At 43.0% G+C, this 22399-nt stretch overlaps 1 protein-coding gene across 5 annotated transcripts in view; it reads left to right on the top strand.

Moving 5' to 3' along the window:
• The window catches only part of RFX2 (regulatory factor X2), an 87950-nt gene that overhangs the window by 22244 nt on the left and 43307 nt on the right, over positions 1-22399 (top strand). For 4 of the 5 annotated variants that reach the window (XM_059720025.1, XM_019485383.2, XM_019485385.2 and 1 more), the window contains exon 2: positions 17682-17794. In XM_059720025.1, the coding sequence (XP_059576008.1) occupies positions 17690-17794 (105 nt within the window). In that variant the 5' untranslated portion in view covers positions 17682-17689. The remainder of the gene's footprint in view (positions 1-17681; positions 17795-22399) is intronic. The other variant, XM_019485384.2, reaches the window with a different exon arrangement.

Here is a 22399-nt window from a genome sequence, read left to right as displayed (position 1 = left end):
CTGCGTGCAAGTGGCAGGGTCTGTGCTCAGCCGACCTGCATCCTTGTTCCTGTTCTTTTTTGTTCCTATAGCCCAAGTCTTGGGCTATAGGAACAAATACTATTAATACTATAGTCTTGAGCTCTGCAATCACCTTTATCGTTGGTGAGCTTTGCCCAGCAATCGCAGTGGCTTCTTCCCCTCCAGCACTATCAGCTTTGAAGGCTGAAGAGTTCAGTGGGGAAGTTGCAGTGCTCAGGCGGATCTTTTTTTAAAGTTTAAATGCCCAAGTGAATTGGCTGAGGGAGCTTACAGCTTCCTTTGCATGGCTGAGTATTGTGATGCTCACAGCTCTCGCGGTCACCAGTGATGCTGAGATCTTCAACTCTGTATAGACTATGGGTATTTCAGTACCAGAATTTAGCAGTAAGGTGAAAATGAGCAATTCACTAGGATGATAAATAGATCAGGTTTGTGCTTCCATTTACACCTTTGCACAAGGAGTGTCCATGTTCCCTAATCAGATAGGTAATTGCCCCTCTCCCCCTACATGTATCTTGCCCCACTGCTGGGTATCGTGTTTGCAGGGGGCACAACTTTTACTTCTCATCTGCCATCTCTGTGGTCCCAAGCTGTGCTGCATTCCTGTCTGGCTGGTAGAAATGGGATGCAGCTCACTCCAGTTTCTGTTAACGCCACTCAGAGCACCTGCTAGGGGGCTGTGACGTGGTTCTTCTGCACCACGGCTGGACCCGGCCATCCCCATGAGAGCAGGAGAATGAACTGACCTTCCCCCTCGCACAGAACTGAACACAACTAGAGGGCAGAAAAATCCCTGAGCGTATTTGTTTGCTGCAATGATCATTTTAAAAACCCCCAAACAACCAAAAAGCACAGTCAGATCAAGCATAAAATCTTTGTTCAAAACATTTAATCATTTTTTTTCATAGAGAGTCTAATACTGTTTTTGTTTTGTTTGGGGGGGAGTTGGTCCTGTCTCTTCTGTGATGGTCATAAGCAGCAGAAATCCATTGAGGCAAAGTCACATAACTCTGGCATGAAATCTTGGAAAGCTCTGCTATCATTGGAAAAAAATGTTAAAAATAAGTGCGTGTTCACAGCAAATTAGCTAAAAGCCTCGAAACCTCAAGTATTTAGCATTAGCAAGTCTTCGAATAAACTTCACGTCTTCCTTGGGAAATGAGCTGTGATGGTGACCTTGCAAATGAGTTTGTTCTTGCTTTTGATTTCAAAGTCTAAGGGACAGATTTTGTACAGACACAATTCCCATTAACTTTAGGAGCATCTGAGGGCAGCATGTGACCTTCTGATTAGCAAGCACAGCAGTACTTTTATGTTTCACTTCATGCCACTTGTACCCAGGACTGTATTCACCTTCTACCACCCTAACAAAAATAAATGCACGTAAAGCTTTGTATTTTTATACCAGGCATCTTAGCTGTTGCCTAAAACGCTCCGTAAGACTTTGGAATTCATTGCTTACAATTAGTAGCCTGAAATCTTGCAAAGCTTTCCATCCAAAGGAAATTAATTTGTTCACAGAATGTAAAAATATTTCTGTGTGTGTCTAAGCATTATGTTTAGAAGACAAGGGGTTTTCTTAAAATAACTTAAAACTTGTGCCAGTAATGCCTGTCTGCACGGTAATTTTGTTCTCGCAGTGCTGTTGCTCCATGTCGCTTCACTGCATACTTCCTGTAGAAGCTAGATGCCGAGACGACACCAGTTTGTATGAAAGCAAGTTGCCGTCTTCCCAAAGAGAGGTTAATTTGTTGATGTATTTAAAATAAGAGGGATTTAAAAGGGCTCCATTCCTGGATGTTTGCTTCTAAGTCTGTCTGCTCTTTATTTTTTTTAAATTATTTCAGAATAAATAGAATAAACTGCCCTCCTTCTCCCCCCCGCCCGCCTTCCTCAGTTACTATAGAGAAGAAATTATTTGTCAGTCCTCCCAGGGCTTCTGAAAATAATCGCTGACATATTTAGTGTGTTTTCGATCTGGTTAATGTGCGATAGGGGGGATTGGCTGGGGGATGGCATTGTTTAGTTTGGGAAGTATTCTCTCTGTTGCTGAGCAACCAGCCCCTGGAAACGGGAGTGGACTGCGTTGCCCGTAGCAACCGTTGTTACTTGACAAACAATGTGGGCCAGTGCAAACAGAGCCAAGACTGTGGGCTCCAGTTCTTAATTGAACATCTGCATGTGTTTTTCTCTGATTAAATGGTGTTTGAGTTTGATTTGTTTCTGACAGATAGGCCTGGGTCAGTTTTGTGTGGTTATTTACACCAAGGGGCAGGATTAGTTTGTCTAAATTACTACTTTTTGTACTTAGGTGAAGTTTAGGGAGGGTTCCCCCCTTCTTTCTTATATAAAAAAAAGTTCTCAAAATAACCATTATCTGCCTCTAGCAAGCAGTATCTCTGACAAGAACTATCGGTCTTCCTCTGGCTGCTATTGTATTGCATAGTTCAGAAATAAATCCTCCCAACCAGAGGATAGATAACAGGATCTTTATAAATCTGCTTTGCAAAATGCACAGCATTTCTTTCTGAAGCCCAGGTTTATGTTGCCTTTTAGTTAATGGAGAAAGTTGGGAAGAGATTCGCCTCACCCTGCCACAGATTTGGGGCAGAGAGCTGAGTGGTTTGAGATGCCGGTTGTGATCCACCCAGAAATATCTACAAGAATTTGTTGCCAGGGTAAATGACACAACACCTGATTTAATTCAAATTCAGTGACAAAGCTCATCCTTTTATGTGGCCCACATAGCTGTAAAGTGAGAACTATTAGACTAATGCACATTTGTCATGGGCTTTTTATCTTTTCCTATTCATGTAGAATGCAGTTTTTCTTACTGCTGTCCTAACTGAAAAAAGCTAAAATGCCTGTTTTTAAGTGAAGAGTATTAGAACATACCCCACAGAACCGCATCTCTAGGGTATGTAAAGCAGTCCTTCAGTTCTGCAGCCTTTTCAGGAAGAATTGCTATCTTTCTGGATGGCTGATACAATAAAAGAGCCTTGTGTTTTTCCTTTTAGTTGGGTGGGTTTTGCTTAGCCTTGGGTGTTGCAGCACATGCATGGTTACTGATAGCAGAGGGAACATTCAGGCTCTGAGGATGGGAAGAAACTAACTTATTTATTTATTTTACTGATAGCGGAGCAGCAGTCTCACAAGTCATTTCCCTTGTTGCAGTACTTGCAGAAACACGCTTCCAACATGGCTCGTAGTTTCTAGCGTCAGAAGGGACCTGAACAGATCATCAAGTCCGACCCCCTGCCACGGGCAGGAAAGGATGCTGGGGTCAAATGACCTTGGCTAGGTGATTATCTAGTCTCCTTTTGAAGACCCCCAGGGTAGGAGCCAGCACCACTTCCCTTGGAAGTTGGTTCCAGATCCTACCTGCCCTGACTGTGAAGTAGTGTTTCCTGATGTCTAGCCTGAACCTACCCTCTGCCAGCTTGTGACCGTTATTCCTAGTTACTCCAGGTAGTGCTCGGGAGAACAGGGACTTTCCTGTTCTCCGCTGGTCCACCCTGGTGAGTTTATAGACGGCCACCAGATCCCCTCTCAGCAATGAAACGCATGCAATAATTAGCAACCAGGTGTGTCCAGTGCTGTTGGGGCCACAGGGCTGATGTACACGCCACAATTTTTGCCCTTTTATGTGCTGCAACTGTGTGTTTGTTCGCACTTTAAGAGCCTATGCGCAACCTGTGTTTCTGCGATGAGTGCGCTTTCAAGTGATTTAAAAAAAAGAATTGGTAGTTTCCTCAGCTTAATCTGTAACAGATTTATATAAAATCCTCGCAGAGAAAAAGTTTCATCTCCTTAGCATCCTGTAGAGCTTGGCTTGGGGCAGTCCCTATTCCCTGGGTGGGCTTTACTGTGCATTCAAACTCCTTTCATCTTTGGATGTGCTTCTTCGCAGCGCATTGATTCCACCCAGGCCCAGAACCATAATGCAGCTGCCTCTGGGCCATGCCTAGCAAGAGCATTGCAAGCTTGGTACAATCTTGAACACCATCTTCTGTGCAAGCGGGGAAGTCGAAACAGAGAGGAGGGAGGGCACTGAAGTGGCATGGAAGGGAAGAAGCCTTCTCCTAGTGTCAGGAGAAAGTAAACAAGCCTCCCTCTTCTTTTGGCTCCAACTTTTATGGAAAAAGGAACTTTTCTTATAAATGACCAGTTCTTTTACTGAATTTATTGTTATGTCGTCTGTCCTGGCTGACTTCTGAAGCTGTCCAGCACAGGTCTGGCAATTTATAGAACAGCAATAACACAGCTACCATTTGCTCATGGAAAGTGCCCTATTTTTCAATCCATTTGCTGCCCCTGTAGCACCGTCTGTGCCCAGAGAGCTCCAGATTGTTGGCTCAATTGCTCTCTGCAAATGTAACTGAAGAGACTTCTTTTTTCCGAATGGCTGCAGTTTACGTTAGTGGTTTTTTCTCCTTAACTTTAAGTCCCATAATACTTATGAAGGGTGCTGTCTAAATAAATAACAACAATGTACAGGCCTGTGTTGGCAGGAGATACTTCTGCGTTTGCTGTTCATCTGATAGGCAGGATGAAAACAACTCTTGCCACTACCCCATACCTAAATTGAAATACAGCAGTGAGCCTCCCACTTCCACGCTTGTACAGGGGGCCGGCCACCTTTCCACTTCTTTATAAAAGGATTGCCTGGCCTAATCAGGTAAAAACCAAGAGTTGATGACCGTATCAGTTTAGATTAAGCTGTCTTATTGGAGTAAATTTAAAATAAATAAAATGAAATACTGCTTCATGCTGAGTGACATCATCCCATGGTATTTCCTGTTATAGAAGAACCTGCAAAAGCTAGGCTCGAGTCTCGGCCTCAGTTCTCTTGACAGTTTTACTTTTAACTATGCATTTGAGAGTCTGGGGTGCGGAAACAAATCTGATATTTAAAGAAGATAAGATGACTGTATCATGGCTCAGGAAGGAACTTCTCTCTCACCTTATAGAGCAGTCTTTGTTGCCAACTCTTTTTATTACAAGTCTCATGATTTTTGGTGCCTCTCTGAAAGCACCAGGCTCTGGAACCATGTGATTTTAGGTGAGACTTGGCTTTTGATTTTTAAAAAAGAAATTTTCACCCCATGGTTGTATAGAAAATTGAGAAAACTTGAATGCTGAGTCCTGTAATAGTGCAAGACAGATAACCCTCCCCTACACACACACACACACACATACACACACACACTCTCTCTCTCTCTCTCTCTCTCTCTCTCTCTCTTACACACCACCACCACCAATCGACTTATATCGGTATGCAGATACAAATCTTAAAGGTCCTTGGGTAAGTCATTTTTTAGAGCTACAGATGTGCTTTTACCTGATCATTTTGTCTTTCGAAAGTGAATGGAAGTGTACGTAAAGGGCATGATATACTGGCCTAGATGCAACCCTTGATTAATTCTACAATTGCCATAAGCTACAGGATAAAGAACTCAAACTTAAAAGAAGCTGCATCCCAAACACAGATTTATGGGAAATTACAAAAAAAAAATGGATTGAGCTCACAGCTCTTTCTGACTACATTGCAAAGGTGAACTGAAAGGCTAAGATATGCAGTGAACCTGAGCAGAAGGTACTGGTTTCCCCTACTGACCAGCCTTACATCCCTCCGACCCCCCAAGAAGCTCAAGGAACTCTGTTTCTTGGGCTGCATGAGTTGCCATCAGCTATATCTCTGAAGTCAGAATGTGGCATTGTAGTACCGTGTACACACCAGCCCCCGTGCTTCTGGGAGCCACTGGAAAAGTGCATTTTGGGTCTGGTTAGTAGAATTTGTCTGAAATAATTCAGTTCTGTTTCTGACGTTCGTATAGCCGTCACAATGCTGAAACATTTAAAATCTTGCAGAATGGTTCCCTTTGTCCATGGGAACTCCCTTGTGGTTTGACTGTGACCTGTGCAGTCACTTTCCCTGGCATTCAGGTTTGAGATACCCACGTGAGACTCATCGGCATCCTACTGCGGGGCGGCATTTAGCTATCGCTGCTTCTGCCACCCACTCAAGTGGCTGTTAAGGAAACTCTGGTTAAATGATCTGCACAGATAAGTTCTGAGACTTCTCCTGCATCTGTGAAAGAGGAAACTTAAACAATGAAGATTATTAAACTTTCTTGGCCCCATGATAATATAGTGTCTATATTACATGATTTGGTTCCCTGAAATCCAATTTAAGACCCTGTGTGTATTTATACACTAGGTATATTATTAACTATTGCTATTAAAAGCCCCTTCCAATTCTGTATTTTTCCATGAGGACCAGGTCACTGAAAAAGATATTCAGCTTGCTGTTCTTGAAACCCATGTTTTGGATTTATCTGTGTTTCCAGGTAACTAGAGCTCTCAGACAAGTGGTGTTTGTCTCTGTTTTAAATTAATTTAACTTAATCAGTGGAAGGCTCTGATGCCTTTTCTGTTTATAACATTCTAAAGCAATTTAATCAATTTTAATAAGCAGCCACTCCAGAATCAGCTTATTATCAGGTTCCTTGCCATTTTCCTCCTTCATTTACCCCAACCTATTAAAAGGGTAAAGGTTATAACATACAATTCACAAGAGCAATTGAAGGAGCCTGTTTAGGATGCTAGGCTAATTCCTTCTCATACCTGAGTTTGAGAGAGAAAGACTCGCCACAATTAACAACAAGCAAACGAGTTCGAGCCAAATAGCCATGCATGCAGATAGCTGGGTGAAGGGCACATTAAAGCCCTCAAGATCCATAGGACTTCTTTGAACCTTCACCCAGGTCTTGCAGTGGATCAGGGTGAGGGATATAGAAAGGTCCTTGGGATCTTGGCTCAACGACCAGGTCAGATATAGCCGTCAGTCCGTAAATAACTGGTGGGAGAAGTGCTTATTGCTGCTAGTGGAAGGACTGTGGTCTAAGGACATAGTGCCTATGTCCTTAAACCAGGGGTGGGCAATTATTTTGGGCAGAGGGCCGCTTACTGAGTTTTGGCAAGCCATCGAGAGCTGCATGACAGGCATCCCAAGGCAGATTAATATTTTTTTAGGGGCCCCAAGGACCAGATAGAACGGCCTGGCGGGCCGCATCCGGCCCCCGGGCCGCATTTTGCCCACCCCTGCCTTAGACCAACACGGCTACAACCTACACCCCTATTGCTGCTAGTGGAAGAACCTGGGTGCCCTCTTGCACTACCTCCAAGTCCTGTGGGGAAGTAGTGTCACATGAGTCTGACTTGGGCAACGCGTACTGCAGATGTAGCAGACTGTCCTGAGGATGTGGCAGTAGTGTCACTGAGGGTGGGAGTGATTAGGGCAGGAGCCCCAGGTGCCACCCTTGTGGGCTGGCAGAGAGGGGAGGCACAAACGCAGCCGTTGCCGCAACAATGGATCAATCACCGTAATCCGTACGGCAGAAACTGATGCTGCCCCGGGTGCTGCGTGACTGTGCCGGGTGGGGAACTCTGCTGCTATGGCTCTGGGGTGCGGTAGCAGGTTTTGGAATGGATGCCAGGATTTTGACGGGCCAAGACCCATTACCGTCTTAACCTGCTTGTGCATTTCCTGGTGTCATGTAAAAGCAAAAATAGTAGAAGAGATGCTTTGATTTCTTTTATTTTTTTTCAGGATGTTTCAGGGCTGTTAATAAATCCGGAAACAGCAGATTTCATGAGTCAACCTGATACGGAGATTTCCAGATATTGCATTTTGGGTGAGGGTTCAGCTTAGATACTTTGTTGCCAGACTTGCAAACATTTTGAGGTGTGCCTGTTACTAACATCCATTTTTGGAGCCTGGCCTCTTACGGACTTCCTTCATGCTGTCTTGGACTGGAGAGAAACCACATTGATGGCTCCTCTTCTTGGGTCCAGCCTAGAACAGGTCTAGCTTAGTTCAGCTATAAGGAAGTCATAAGTTTCTTTAGGTACATTAGAGATGGGTGATCTGCAACCAAGTTTTCCCACAGTCCTGGAGGGCATCTGGCCCTTCTGTTTGGTTCAGAATTTGCTGGTGGTTTCCTCCTGCTTTTAAATGTTATGGGTTATGCATAAAGAAAGTAACACTCCATTTTCCTCAGTTGGAATTGCAAGGAAATTTCTAGCAATTCCTAGAGACCATCTGACCTGGGGATATGACGGAGAAAAAATGGGTGAATTCAGGGAACGTTCTGTTTTTTGAAGCAGATGTTAACTTACATAGTTTTGCCTTAAGCTTGCTTCATCAATGAACATGATTATGGTCTCATTCGTTGCAGAAATAATTTTTAAATGTTTCTCTCTTACATGTCGAGTTGTATGCTAAAACATGTAATTCTTTTTCAAGCAAGTTTGTTAAAGGATGGGGCACAAGCGGTAAATCAAGTGGGAAATATCTTGGCATCTTAAATAAATGTGGCATAGACTGTGTTGGATAGAGCTGATGCAAATGAGTATAGGAATGCAAAAGTTGCAGTAGCATATATTAAAACTGCCTTAATATGTGTCTGAGTACAGAAGACATGTTGAAGAGAAAACACCTTTTTAGAGCCTGCAGAGAACAGGATGACTGGAAATCCTTGATGATATTTCTTCTGATTTCAGCTACTATAATTCCTTTTCCCCCCTTATTTATAAGTAAACCAAAACAAGATGGAAAGTCCAGAAGCTGATTAACTCAGATTGTTTTTAAATCCCTTTCTAACCTTCCCTTTTAAAATAGTTTGGAAGCAGGAGGAATTAAAAAAAATTAAAGCTGGCATCTACTTTTGATGCTAGCAGCCAGTGTTAAGAATGAGAAATTATTCCAGTTCAGTGACTCTAAAAGTTAAGTCTGAACCATAATTTTATCCCAGCGTGCACATGGGTTTAAAACGGCCTTTTAATTTCTTTTATGATATTTGTCAGATAATATGGACTAAGTATTGTGAACCACAAGCATTCAGAATCATGGAATGGGCCATAAAATCATGAGCTTATTTTCATAATTTTGGGGTCTTCTAGTTGCCTTCTCATTTGTTTAGTTTATAGGATACAGTTGGGTTTCATTTGCAATTAATTTAGCTACAACTGTATTAAAAACCTATTATCGAGAGATTTCAAGTAAAACGCCACATATCATGACATCCATATGAAGAGTTTTCCAGTTTTATTGCAAGCTGGCATACAAAATAGATAATGGACTGGAAGTTTAATTTCAGTCCTAGACAGATCCAGGATCAGCAAAGCAGAAAGACACCTTACAACATAAACTGCACAGCTGAAAATCCGGGCCAGTACACCTACTTCATTTATTATACCTGTTTGCAGATAGATGGCAAACTGAGGCATACAAGCACTTGGTTAAATGCTTATCTAGTGGGTTTAATAATAGGTTCAATATCCCTCAAAGGGATATTATGAAGCTTGTGTAATTAGACAGTTATGAAGCACTAACCAATTGTCCATCGTGAACGACAGATTTAAAATAATGAAGGAGTGCTTACATGGCCACCCCCCACTCACCTTTTGGGGCCAGCCATGTGAACACTCCCTGCGCCACCGCCACCTCCTCCTCTCCCCTTGGGGGCTCCCTCCACCTTCTCCCCTGAGCAGCGTGGCCTCCCTGCCTCCCCCTCCCCACTCCCCTCCATCCCTGCCACCTCCCCCTCCCCTGCTGGCTGTTGGGTGCGTGTGTGCCCGCCTCTGCCCCCCACCTCCACTAAGCAGCAGGGCTTCCCCCTTCCTGCCCCCCTGCCAGCTGTTGGGTGTGCACGTGTCTGCCTCCATCTCCCCTGTTTCTGGGCCCATGCAGCCAATCGCCACCCGCCCTCTCAGCAGCGCATGCACATTTTACCAAAGTGTTACGGACAGACAGACTAAGCCCTTTATTATATTAGAATTTTAGAGGAAAGTCATGGAACGCAGATGCATGCTCTACCGTTCTTTAAAAATCTCCTCCAAAACATATTTCCTCGCTGCTAAATTGTCCTTATGTTCCTCTTTTCAACGTTGTAAAATATTTACCAAACGTTCAAATCTGTTGCTTATTTTTAACCCCTTTAAAAAAATTCCTAGTCCATTCATCTCATAAAGGGGAACAGAAAGCACTTTTTCTTTTTTTTACAAAAGGAATTTAACATACATTTTGTTTCCAAAGGCACACACAATTTACTGCAGAGGTTCCCAAACTTTTTCTTATTGCGTACCCCCTTTCCGATTTACCAGTGGCCTGTATACCCCTACCAGCATAGGTTTTATATTTTAGCCCCCTAAATGCCAATTATGATTATCATTGGCGACGCATAGGGGGTGCATGCGGGTGCACGTGCACCCCCTGAGATCGGCCGTGCACCCCTTGGAGGTGCCAGCCACAAAACCAGAAGTGCACTTCCGGTTTTGCTGCTGGCTTGGCCACTGGGGGATTCCCCTGGTCAGTGATTTGCTGGGGGATCCCCCCCGGTCAGGGATCTGGTGCACCCCCAGACTCGGGAGGCACCAGTCGCCCATGATAATTAAAATGAAAATTAAATCCACCGTTACACAAGTTCTCCCACGTACCCCACCAGAGATGTCTTGCTTACCCCCAGGGGTAGGCATACCACAGTTTGGGAACCCCTGATTTACTGGAAAATAATAACAATTGTACCGTTGGATAATGTGACATCTACACTGATTGGTTTAGTCTGGAAAAAAGGAGATCATTGTTGTTTGGTTTAGAGGATTTTTTTCCCCTCCTTGCCTCATTTTTACTTGCAGTTAAAATGAGAGAATAAAGAAATACGATAGCTATGGTGTGTATCAAATCTCTTGTTGATGTTCTGGTTACCATAGGAATCGGTGCTAGTACCACCCAGAGGCAGGCTTCCTGATTTTTATAAAAACCCATGCTCCCTTCTCATCTCGCTGTGTTTACCGCAAGTGGCAACGTGACAGCTCTTTGCATGCACTTTCTTGGTATGGAAATAATTTGAGCAGACTAAATAAAAGTGCCACAATGATCCCTTTATGCCCTAATCTCATGCCACACCTCTCAAGCAAGCAGCCTGATGGGACTGCTCCCGTCCATGAATTTACCCGTGTGCTGATGAGCTTGGCTGAATGAGGATCGGGATGCCAGAGGAACTTTAACTAAATATTTTCTTTTGGGCAGGCTCCCTGCCCTGGCTCCGATCAGCTGTGGCAATAGACATTTTGAGGGCTCAATGTGCCGCTTTGAAGATTGTGTTTGGGCATTCAGGAGCCGATGGTTTATATTAATCCATTCTATGGAAAAATACTTGCAGTTCCTCTTTTTTTTAAGTCTCCAATGTTGCAATTCATTTACAAAGAGCCCTTATGGCTTCCTAGGGGCTCTGTGTGGGTGCTAAGGTGTCCCTGCTGCATCTGCTGCAGGATCTAGGCTTTTTCTTTTTTAAAGCGTGGAAACTGGTAGTGGCGAGAAGGTGAGGTTTCTCTTGATTCAAAGTAAAAGATAGGGAAAGCTGCGTGATTTTTTTTTTTTTTTTTTTACCCTAAAACAGCCTGAGGTTTTTAGCCTCACTGCAAAGCTGAAGGTGGAAAAATATTGTGAACTATTTTTCTCTGATCTTTGTTTTCCCAGCCTTTTGAGGACTAGTCCAGATCGGCTGGATTAAAATGGGCAAAGCCAATCTTACCAAGGCTGCGCGGCTTACGAACGAAAGGATGAAAATTGGGAACGATCAAAGCTGTCGGCATCTGTAATATCTACACTTGCCTCCTCCAGTGCCGTTCAATGTGAACGGTGCTCTGAGGTTGGTGCCTCAAATAGAGAAGTATTATTGCTTGGTTTTTTTGGGAAATGGGAAAATTGAGCCATGGGGAAAGGGAAGTGTTCTGCTCAAGGTCGCAAAGCAAGCTGGTGGCAGAACTAGAAATAGAAGCCAGAAGTTATTAGCTTTTTCTGTATTTCCGTTCCTGTCATGGCTGTTTGCTTGGATACCAAGAAAGCTGTCTGTAAACAGGAGGTTTCCAGAGGGCAGCAGCCTTACTCATCAGGCTGATTCATTCGGTGGTGATGCAACCTAGAAGTTAGACTTCTGCAATTCCTTCCACCCCGAACTGTGATGCTACAAGTGCTAGCATGTGAGGTCAGCAGCTGCGTTGGCAAGAAGAGCGTCGGGGTTTAAATAGAGCCTGTCTCCGCATGCAGCTCTGCCCCCTAGGCCAGGTACAGACATTACACTTTCACCGGTATAAGTGATCAGAAACCGACCTATGCTCATAACACAAGAGAAGTTTGGCCCACACAGACTGGTCTAAAAATGGTTTAAAGATTTGCTCCCTATTGTCCTTCCCCCTCCCATCAAAGGGCAAGTGTGTATTCTGCTTGCTACCCATCAAAACTCTGCTGCTTCTAGAAAACCACATAACTTAGATCGATCGTGCCTTGGACTTTTTGAATGTCTGTACCTAGCCCAGTGTCTGTCAAACCTCACTGAAGCAAGAGCCCACAATGCTGGGCAAATCGGCTCTGGATTCTGTTCCTGGTTGTGCGTCATCTGCCTAATTGTTTCCTACCAACTCCGTGTTGCTGGGTTTTTGGTTGTAGCCGTGTTGGTTTAAGGACATAGGCAGGCGAGGTTCTTTGGGTAGATCTTTTATTAGACCAGGGTGGGCAAAATGCGGTCCACAGGCCAGATGTGGCCCACCAGGCTATACTACCCGGCCCACAGGGCCCCTAAAAAATTTAGAAAATTAATATTATCTGCCCTGGCTGCCTGCCATGCAGCCCTCGATGGTTTGCCAAAACTCAGTAAGTTGCCCTCCGCCCAAAATAATCGCCTGCCCCTGTATTAGACCAACTGAGTAACTGGGGAAAAGTTTTTTGCAAGCTTTTGAGCTCCATCACCCTATATAGGCAGACACTCCCTATGCCTGCAGATGGGTGATGGTGCCCGAAAGCTTGCAAAGAACTTTTTTCCAGCTAGTCAGTTGGTCTAATAAAAGATATCACATCTACCTAGAGACCTAGCCTACCAATTCCATACACTTTTGCTTATACAAAGCCATTGATTTGGACAGAATTGCAGAGGTGTCATTTTGTTAATTGGCTGCAGGGCTCCAGGCAACGCCTTTTAATAGTTCTGTTCCTTTTTTGCAAATAGCTCACTTTGGTATCTGTAAATCAGCAACACTTGGAAATGTGGCTGCACTGTGTGATTTTTTTTCTGTTCTTTCTGCCAACTCAAACACCAAAACTCATCCCAGTTAAAAACAGTAGAGCTTGCATTTGACCAACTGAGTCGACATTCGGAGCAGTTGATTTAGATTGGTGATACCCAGACTGAGGCACACAAGTGGCTCTTCCTCTTGCTACCTGCAGCTAGCTCACCGCAGAATTACTTTTGGCATTGCTTAAAATAACCCAGTACTTTAGAATTAGCAAGCACCAAAGAGGCTTAGCACCTTTAAAGTACATTTATCTGGTGGACTGTGCAAATGTGAACTTCATAGACATTAGGGCTGGAAGGGCCCTCGCGAGATCATTGGGTCCAGCCCCCTGCCCAAGGGGCAGGAAGTCAGGAGTAGGAATTAATGAATCGTAGTTTCTTTTTTTCTTTGTGAACTGGAGAGTGTTTGCCTTAGTTCTCCTAGGAGTATACACTTTGCAGCTCTTTGAACACCAGTTGCTCTATGGCTTCTGAGCCAGTCAGTTTTGAGAGTCACTGACGTGCAGTTCCCAGCTCTAACTCGTGGCGCTTCACAGAAAGCCTGTTGCTCGGGTGTGGCGGGGAGGAATCAAGCTCCACTTTGGGGCCAATCCAGCAGAGGAGCTGCCTGCCTTCAGCTTCTCTCCCCTAGCCCTCTGCCCCCCAGCTCTGGTGCTGTCTGCAGGAAGGGAGGGGGAATGGGGTGGGAACTGTGGGCTGGGATTTGCCCAGCCTGAGCTGAAGGGGGAGAGGGCTGGGTGGGCTATGAGATGTGTGTGGCGCGGGGGAGGGCTCCAATCACCCACCCCCAGGTCCAGCTCAGACTGGGCAAACCCCAACCTGCATCTCCCTCTCCCTCCTTTATCCTTCCTCCCTTCCTGCAGACTGAGCCAGGGGCAGGGTTGGGCTGTATCAGCCCAGCCCTGATCGCATGCAGGGACTGACGGAAGTTAATGAAGATGCTCTGCTTTGGAACACCTTCATGTGACCCTTCATCAGATGAGGGTTCATTTGTCATGCGATCGGCCACTTTTAATGTGCTCTGCAGCCATGCATGTGTCTCGCAGCACGGCAGCAGAGCGCTTTCAGGGGGCCGATCGCCCAACAAATGTCACTTCTGTCAGCACCCTCAGGGTCAGCGTGCTGTGGAACTGGGGCTCCTGAGGGATGTCAAAAACCAGGTCAGGGAATGACAGCAGATTCCCTAAATGGCTGTATGAGAAGTTCGCTGCAGGCTCCTACTGATATTATATTACAATAGATGGTGCATCACAATCAACACGCTTCGGCGTTTAGCCAGGGGTGGGCAAAATGCAGCCCGGGGGCCGGATCCAGCCCGCCAAGCCATTCTATCCAGCCAGCAGGGCCCCTAAAAAATTTAGAAAATTAACATTTATCTGCCCCTGGCTGCCTGGCATGTGGCCCTCGATGGTTTGCCAAAACTCAGTAAGCGGCCCTCCACCCAAAATAATTGCACACCCCTGGTTTAGACGTAAGCAGCAGAGTGCAGGAGGTTTTCAATGGCACAGGTGTGAGTTTCGCATCTGGCTTCTATTTTCTCCCAGTGGAAATTGGCTGCCTAACTCCTGAAAAATCTCCTTGTTAGCTGCACACCTCATTTGTCCCTTGCAATATTTAGACAGATAGCAGGAGCCGTACTTCTACCAAGTGGGAGTCCTGTTTGTGTGCTGAACTTGTCAGCAGCACAAGTCACTTTGAGCAGAAAGCCTTAACAGATTTGCCTCTTATATTTGCAAGAGGCACAAAACAGCTTTAATAGACGATTCAAGATATTTCTAAGACCAAAGCATCCTTGGAAAACAGACATTAATACAGATTCTTTCAAAGACTGTTCTGGGGCTCCATGCTCACGCGTTGCCTTTCTCTCTCTGCAGTGCCAGATTGCATCTGCTTGGTTTGCAAGTCAAGGTTTTCCTCATTGTTGTGAACTTGTCTTGGGATTTGAGAATGCAGGGTTGCTTTTTCCATCTACGGTATCATCATCAGTAACAGAGTCTGTATTTGTAAGAGATCTGTATATAATGCTCATGGTGCATGCATCTTTTTTTTAGCTCTTCTTGGGCACTGAGGTCCAATGGGAAGTACACATTGGTTGACAAAAGCGAGCAGATGCGACTTGAGAGAGTTCCTCTTCTAACTAGAGTGGCACTGTGTTAAAACCACATTTGCAAAACAATATTTTTTCCTATTAGACTTGCTGCTTCAGTTTATGGCCCCGCCAAAGGTCTGAACATGTCTTTTGAGTATCATCTGTCTGAGAAATGATGAGTGGGTATGGAAGGATCATCGTCCCGTATGATCCTAGTGCATTTAAAATAAACGTTGTCATTTTCTGTATGGCTTATTTTAATATTCCACTTCAAGGGTATTTGGATCTAAATCTTAAATTTCAAACCGATGCGGGATTTTGATTAGCACCATCAGTTTTACTTCTGAAGGACACAAAGTTGGAAGGCACACCAGTGTGCCAACCCTGCTTGGCAATTTGTTGGTATGGTGATGTCAAGTAACCCATGGTGGGATGGTGAAGTCAAGTAATCCATATTCTGTGATCTTTTACAAAGACCCCTTTTGTTGGCAATTCCTATTGAGAAAATTCCTATTGAGAAAAGCACATGCAGAAATCACATTGACCGCAGTGGGACTTGAGCCCCAGTGCAGCAAAGAACCTAACACTCTGGGCCCGGGCATATTTAGGGCACCAAAAGTTCAAGGTGCTCTTCGATGAGCTTTAAATATCCTAAACTGAGCTCTAATCTAAATCAAATTTTTTCAGTGAACCTGTTTCCACAGGTGGCTGATCTTGCTTGCATTCATACGACATTTCCAAAGCATGTTTAAATCTCTAATGGGAACTTACCCAGCTTTCTTGTTATATAACCTAAACCCAATCATTTGAGTGGAGAGGTATAAAATCACACTAAATTGGGATCTAGAGTGCGGCAGGCATAAGTAACAAACAATCGCCCATGCTTGCAGAAAGTTATGAGACTATGCATCCAAAAAGTGTCCTTTTTTTGCTGGGAGTTATGTTTATATGAGACTTTTCAGCTTATCTCCTTCACCAAAGACCTTGTGCTGGCCCAGCTGTTTACTGGCAAATAACTGGGGTGGGCCAAACTGGAACAGGTGTGAGGCTATTTCCTAACTTTGCAGAGAGAATTATTGTTATTATTATTAGTCACGTTGGGTCGAAGCAGCTGGAATCTTGGATAAAGAGGAATTTTTAGATACCCCGTCAAAAATACGGTCAGACAGTGATTTAAAGAAACAGATGCTCTCTTTATATAGTGGATTGTATGCAATCCTATTCTATGCAGCGTCTCAAGAAAAATGAAAGCTTTTTTTTTATGCCTTGAGGGCTGGAGCAACGAACAATGCTACGACAAGCAATGTGACTTATTTCGGGATTGTTTACTCTCGATCCTTCAGCTGAATTGTGATTCCCACTCTTCCTTCGACGTCGAGGAGAATCATAAAAGAGGAACATGTTCACGAGCGGTTAGAGCTGAGAGGGTAGAGAAACCCATGTCGTTTTATTTGCTATAATTGTCCCAGGTCAGAGCTAGTTGAGAAGTAGGGGGAAAACATAAGAACATAGATGTCGTTTCCGTTTTGCAGCGCTCTTTTTTTGTTCACTTAATCTTTTGCACCACTCCTTTTCCTTTTATGACAGCGTATGGAAAAACAACATCCAGATTTTTCTCACATTTTCTTTTCCCCCCCCTTTTATTTCTGTTCTTGCAAATTTGTGGAAGTTCAAAAAGTTAGTTGCAAAAAAGAAACGGGGGGAGGAGGGGGAGAAAGAAAAATGGAAATACTGGTGGTGTCCCCAGAAATTGTACATTTTATTACATTTAACGAGAGGGAACCTTGATGTTTCAAAATTTCTAAATTTTCGGTTTCCAAGGAAAATAGCTTTTTGTCCATAGTTTCAGTTTAGAAACAAAAACTCTGCAGATTTGACTGTCTTCAAGGTGTCTCCACTGTGAACCTCAGCTTCTATCGGAGGGTACACGGCTTCATCATTCTGTGCCTGCATTTTGCAGCGTAGCAAAGCTGTTTCAGATGCATTTTAGCTGGGCACACGGTCAAGTCCGGCTCTTGGCTTTTTGTGCAAACACCCTGAGATGGTTATACGTGCTGAAGCTCATAGGCAAGAAACCGTGGTTCTTGGTCATATGTTCTCTTAGCCCTTTTGCGAGGAGCAACTACAGATTGGCTGTGACACAATAATTTCCTATGCCATTTTGTTATATTTAGAAGCATATTTTCTGTTCCTTCCCTCTTTCTGTGGAACAATTGTGCAACTTTTTTTCTCTTAATATAATACTGCAATAAAATTGGAGCCAAGATTAAAAAGAAGCCTCCAAGTAGGAAGGTAGCTACCTTCCTTCCTATAACTGCCCATAGACCCTCCGCAGGGATTTTATTCCTTGGGCCTTGATGCCACAGACTCCCGTGCTTTTTGAACTATAAATGAGTGAAGCTGTTTTCTCCGTCTCATCTGTCCTGTGCTCTCTCTAGCAGTGAGCATGCAGAGCTCAGAGGGTGGATCAGATTCAGCGACTTCTGTGGCTCTGCGTACTTCTGCCTCGGCCCAAGCTCCAGTAGTGCAACCAGTGCCAGCATCTCAGCAGGTAATGTAACCACAGCTTGCACAGCTGTTGGGGCTGTCTCCATGGACAAGCAACCTATTTTTAATGCTAGATTTGCTTTAATCTATAGCTCGGAAGGGTTTTCTTTTAAAATCGGTTTGAGGCATTTATTCGCATTGAGATAGCCGTGATAAAGTCTCTATGGATGTTGCACGGATAATTACCATAGAAATGTTTGCAGTTAAACCCCCCCCCCCAACAACTTGAACATGCGATATGGATTTTAACTTATCCTTGTTGCCAACAAAACCTTTTTACAAGAGTTTGGTGTTTGATTTATTGTAGTATCATGATGTCATTAGTGGATGTGTCAATAAAAGCAATGACAAATCAAATGGCACCACATCCTTAACAGTGCATCTCTTAAAGGTGAATGATGGCAAAATCAGTGAAACTGGGAAACATTCAGGGGAGAAGAGGGACAAAATGCTTAGCAGTTTTGGGGTTTTTTAAGGGAGAAGTTTCTGGTGGTTTTCTTTTTCCTTTTCTTTTTTTTAAATCTTTCCATGCTAACACACTGAGATAAATAAAACATATTTAAAACCTTTTCGACGGTAGAGAAGTGAGGCTGTCATTTTATTTTTTAGAATAGATAGTTTTAATTCAAACAATTAAAGTGAAATGAGAATTGAGGTTCATTTTATGCCATTTACAGGAACATCAGAAAAGTTTTGTAACCTCTGAAGAAGCTGGGGGTTGGGTAGCATCTTTGACTAGAGAGGACAACGTAGTTAGTGGGAGTCAGATGCCATTTGAGGTTGGAGAAGGGAATTGCTATGGGCAATTTCTTTCCTAGAATAGTATCATTTCTGGAAGGTAGGCAGCCCAGGTAATGAGATTCTTTGTATAGCTGTCAACTTTGTCATATTTTTCCAGTTTCCATGCTCTTAGTTTCATTGCATGGTTTTTCATTCTGTGTGTGCAACTTGCTGATCAATACTGCAAAATGTTTCCACGATTTCGTTGTTAAGATTAATATTTTTGACCGTAACAATCAAAGATTGGCTGGGGAAGCGATGCACATTGGAACAAATAGCCAACTAAAACTGTGTAGATGATAGCAGATTGTGGGTCTCGGAATGGAGATGCAGAAAAGGGACATCCAGAGTTTCTTTGGTGCTACAAATCTGCAAACAGAAAATGCTACAAGTCGACAGCTGGTTGCATGATTCATTTTGAAGTTGAACATTCTCATTTTGTAGATTGGTGGGAGATGGGACAGTACAATCAGGATGGCCAACATCTTCCAGGCTTGGGGGAGATGTATTTTCATCTTTGGAGGCTAGTTTGAACATCCCAGAAAACAATGAATTATGAAGCCAAGCAGCACCATACCTAGACTCCTGGCAGCCCTGGGTAAACTTTTAGTATCAGGCCCCCCTTCACCAGAGATGATAATAATAATCAGACAATGGGAAAAAAAATTACCATTTTTGGTCCCCCTTTCTGTCCGGGCCCTGGGTGGCCGTCTGGTTTGGCCATGCCTGTGTCCGGCCCTGAACCCAAGCTCCATTGTGGCAAAAAATGTGAAGGCAAGAAATGTTTCAATTAGTTGTATACCAGTGTTGAGAGTCTGCATAATGAGTAGGGGGAAATGGAAATTCTCATTAGTTAGATAATCAATATACCAGCCATTGCTGAGACCTGGCTGGCCAATTTGCATAGTTGGGATGTTCAGATTGGTAACTGCAATCTGTTTAGGAAGAAAAGAAGGGGAAAAATGAGTGTGAGGTACTCTATGTGTGTAATATATCATTATCTGTTATTAGTAACTCTAGAACCACAGGTTCTTGACTACCCATGCATCGGTAGACCAACTAACAAAGGCCAGCATGGGGATGTGGTAGAGGCCACTATAGATCACAGAACAAAACGAGGATGAGTTACTCTGTAAACACTTATCTGTAATATGTGGAAAGAAAAAAAATATATGTATATAGTTGGGAACTCCAATTTGGGAGACTCACAGCACAGGTCTTGTGTAGTCAGCCGTAAAATATCATTAGAATTTCTGAATATTATAAGTTGCTGCTCATGATTTTCTAACAGAAACAGTATTGTACCCGACACCTGGTAATTTTATTTGGAACCTCATTCTGACTGATAAAGATGAATTAATCGCAGGGTTAACAGTTGGTGGTTGCCTAGGGACCAGTAATCGTGACCTGATTATATTCAGTAAAGGCAGACAAAGGACAGCCCAACCAATAATATATACAATTTAATGCTTCAAAAGGTCTAATTTTCCAAGGCAGAGAAGAATGATCAGCAAGATGGATAGGGAGATAAAATCCAGACAGCAAAGTGCAACTGAGAAGTAGGAGCTCTTTTCAAAGAGTACTTATTCGGTGGCCAAACAGCCATAATGCCACAATCAAAAAACAGGATGACTTTGAATGAAAGTCCATCCTGATTCAATGGCAGAGCAATGGCCGCAATTAAAAAACAGACAGACTCCACGATGTAAAACAAATACAAAAAGGGGAAACGGAGAACAATGAGTACAATGTAGAATTTATGGAGCATAGAAAATTGATAAGGGATGAGGAAGAGCAGTAGGATACTTCCCATTCAGTACATATAAGGAAGATTTTAAATTACATCTGCTGAGGAAAAACACTTTTAAATCTCCTGACTTGGATAATTTGTCCCCAAGAATCCTAAAAGAAATGGCTGTGGAGATCTCTGGCCTGTTGTTAAAGTTTCCTGGCAGTCCAAGACCCGTTCAGAAACTGGAAAGAGTGCCAATGTTGCGCTAATACTTGAAATGAAAAAGTGGATGACTCTAGTAACTATAAGTCAATTAATTGGACATCAGTCCCAGAGAACTGAAATGGGTATATATGGTTGATGGACATAATTAGAAGAGTCTGCTTTATCTGCGTACAGCATTTGACACAGGCCCACATAGCATTCAGATTAAAAATTGGCAATATATAGTATCTGTAAAATTCAGGTTAAATGAATTTCAGCTGTAGGTCGGAGAGATTTCAATACTGTCAGTGTGGATTCATTAAGTGAGGGTATTATTAATAGGTATTTGATGCAAGACCCAGTGCTAAACAACTTTTTCATCAATGATCTGAGAGTAAATGTAAAATTGCTGCCAATAAACTTTGCACAAAATTAAGCAGAGAAATGAGTCAGACAGAGTGATCTGGATCATTTGACAAGCTGGGACCTCTCAAGTGAAATATGCTTTAAATGCAGCCAAATGCAAAGCTATATTCCTAATCCCTAGATTTGCAAAGTCAGAGTACAGAGTGAGTGGTAAGGTGATGGGGAGTATCCTGGAAAGCACTGCCTCTGAACAGAATTTGAGGTTTGATACGGAGAGATGGTTTAACACAACCTTCAAATTGAAATGAAGAACTAATCCAATCCTTTAATATATGCACATATGTTGGAGCAGGAAGGTAAATGTCAGTGGAGACCAGAGAGCTGCATACAATGTTTATGCCCCTGTGTTTTAAAAAATGGTATTTGAAAAAAATTGTAGAGGATTTGGAAAGATCCACAAAATTAAATTGAGGGCCCCAAACACTATTTTGTAGAGAAAGACAAAGAAGTTCCTTTTGCTTAGCTTATCAAAAGATTTGAGAGGTGATAACCGTTATTAATTATTATACTATATTATGCAAATCATATAATAACAATAACTATAACAGTAGTAGCAATAATAACAATTATGACGGTGATAATATTCTAGTATATAAGTACCTAGAGAAGGAGAAAATACTAGATCCTATAGGGCACTTTAAAATAACAGGGAAAGATGTACCAAGAAACCGTGACTTAAAGTCAAATCAAATTAGAAATAAGCCACTAAATTTTAAGAGTGAAGGTGGAAAACCAGGATGAACCATGAAGGGAAGTGGCAGATTCCCCATCTCGTGATGTCTCCAAATCATGACAAGATACCTCTGGGGATTTTAATTCCCGTTCAGGACTCTTCAGATCAGACTAATTTAGAAACGATCTGTATTCACTGTCAACCCACAAAGTACGTTGAAGGCCAGCCTGTAATGTATGCCTTTGAAACTTAGGAGTCTTATGCCTTTCAGTTGTTCTTAACTTTCTTATCAAGTTCTTTTGTGCTAACATCACTTTTAATGTAGTACATAAACCAATTTCAAGAAATTATTGAAGCAAGTTGCCCTTGGCCTTTTCCTCTAGTCTGACTTCAATCCTGCAAGCACACTACAGTCCCACTATAAGATTCTGCATGTGAAGAATTAAAGAAAAATAATTAAAGGAGGAGTAGAATAATCCACTTTGATATTGTTCCAACATAGGAAGTTGTTGTTAATGATGTTCCTGCACCCACATCAAAAATGCAGTTCAGCTTGATTTTATTGGCTCCCTTGCTGAAAAAGAACCTCAAAATATTGCACCGAGGGTGCAGAAAGGAAAGAAAAGTGTGACAAAAAGATTTGTTTTATTTGCTCAGATGATGAAAACATAATGGAAAGGTGCAGTCAGTCATCCTTAACTTCTGGCAGATGAGTGAATCTTATTTACGAAGAAGTCAGACCTAATGAGATCCTAAAGGGCACCGTGGGAGTTTAGCAACAATCCCATAAACCT

This window comes from Alligator mississippiensis, chromosome 16 (assembly GCF_030867095.1).
Source record: "Alligator mississippiensis isolate rAllMis1 chromosome 16, rAllMis1, whole genome shotgun sequence".
NCBI classification, from domain to species: domain Eukaryota; kingdom Metazoa; phylum Chordata; order Crocodylia; family Alligatoridae; genus Alligator; species Alligator mississippiensis.
The sequence above is the reverse complement of the archived record's forward strand: the minus strand, read 5'-3'. Positions and strand labels throughout refer to the sequence as shown.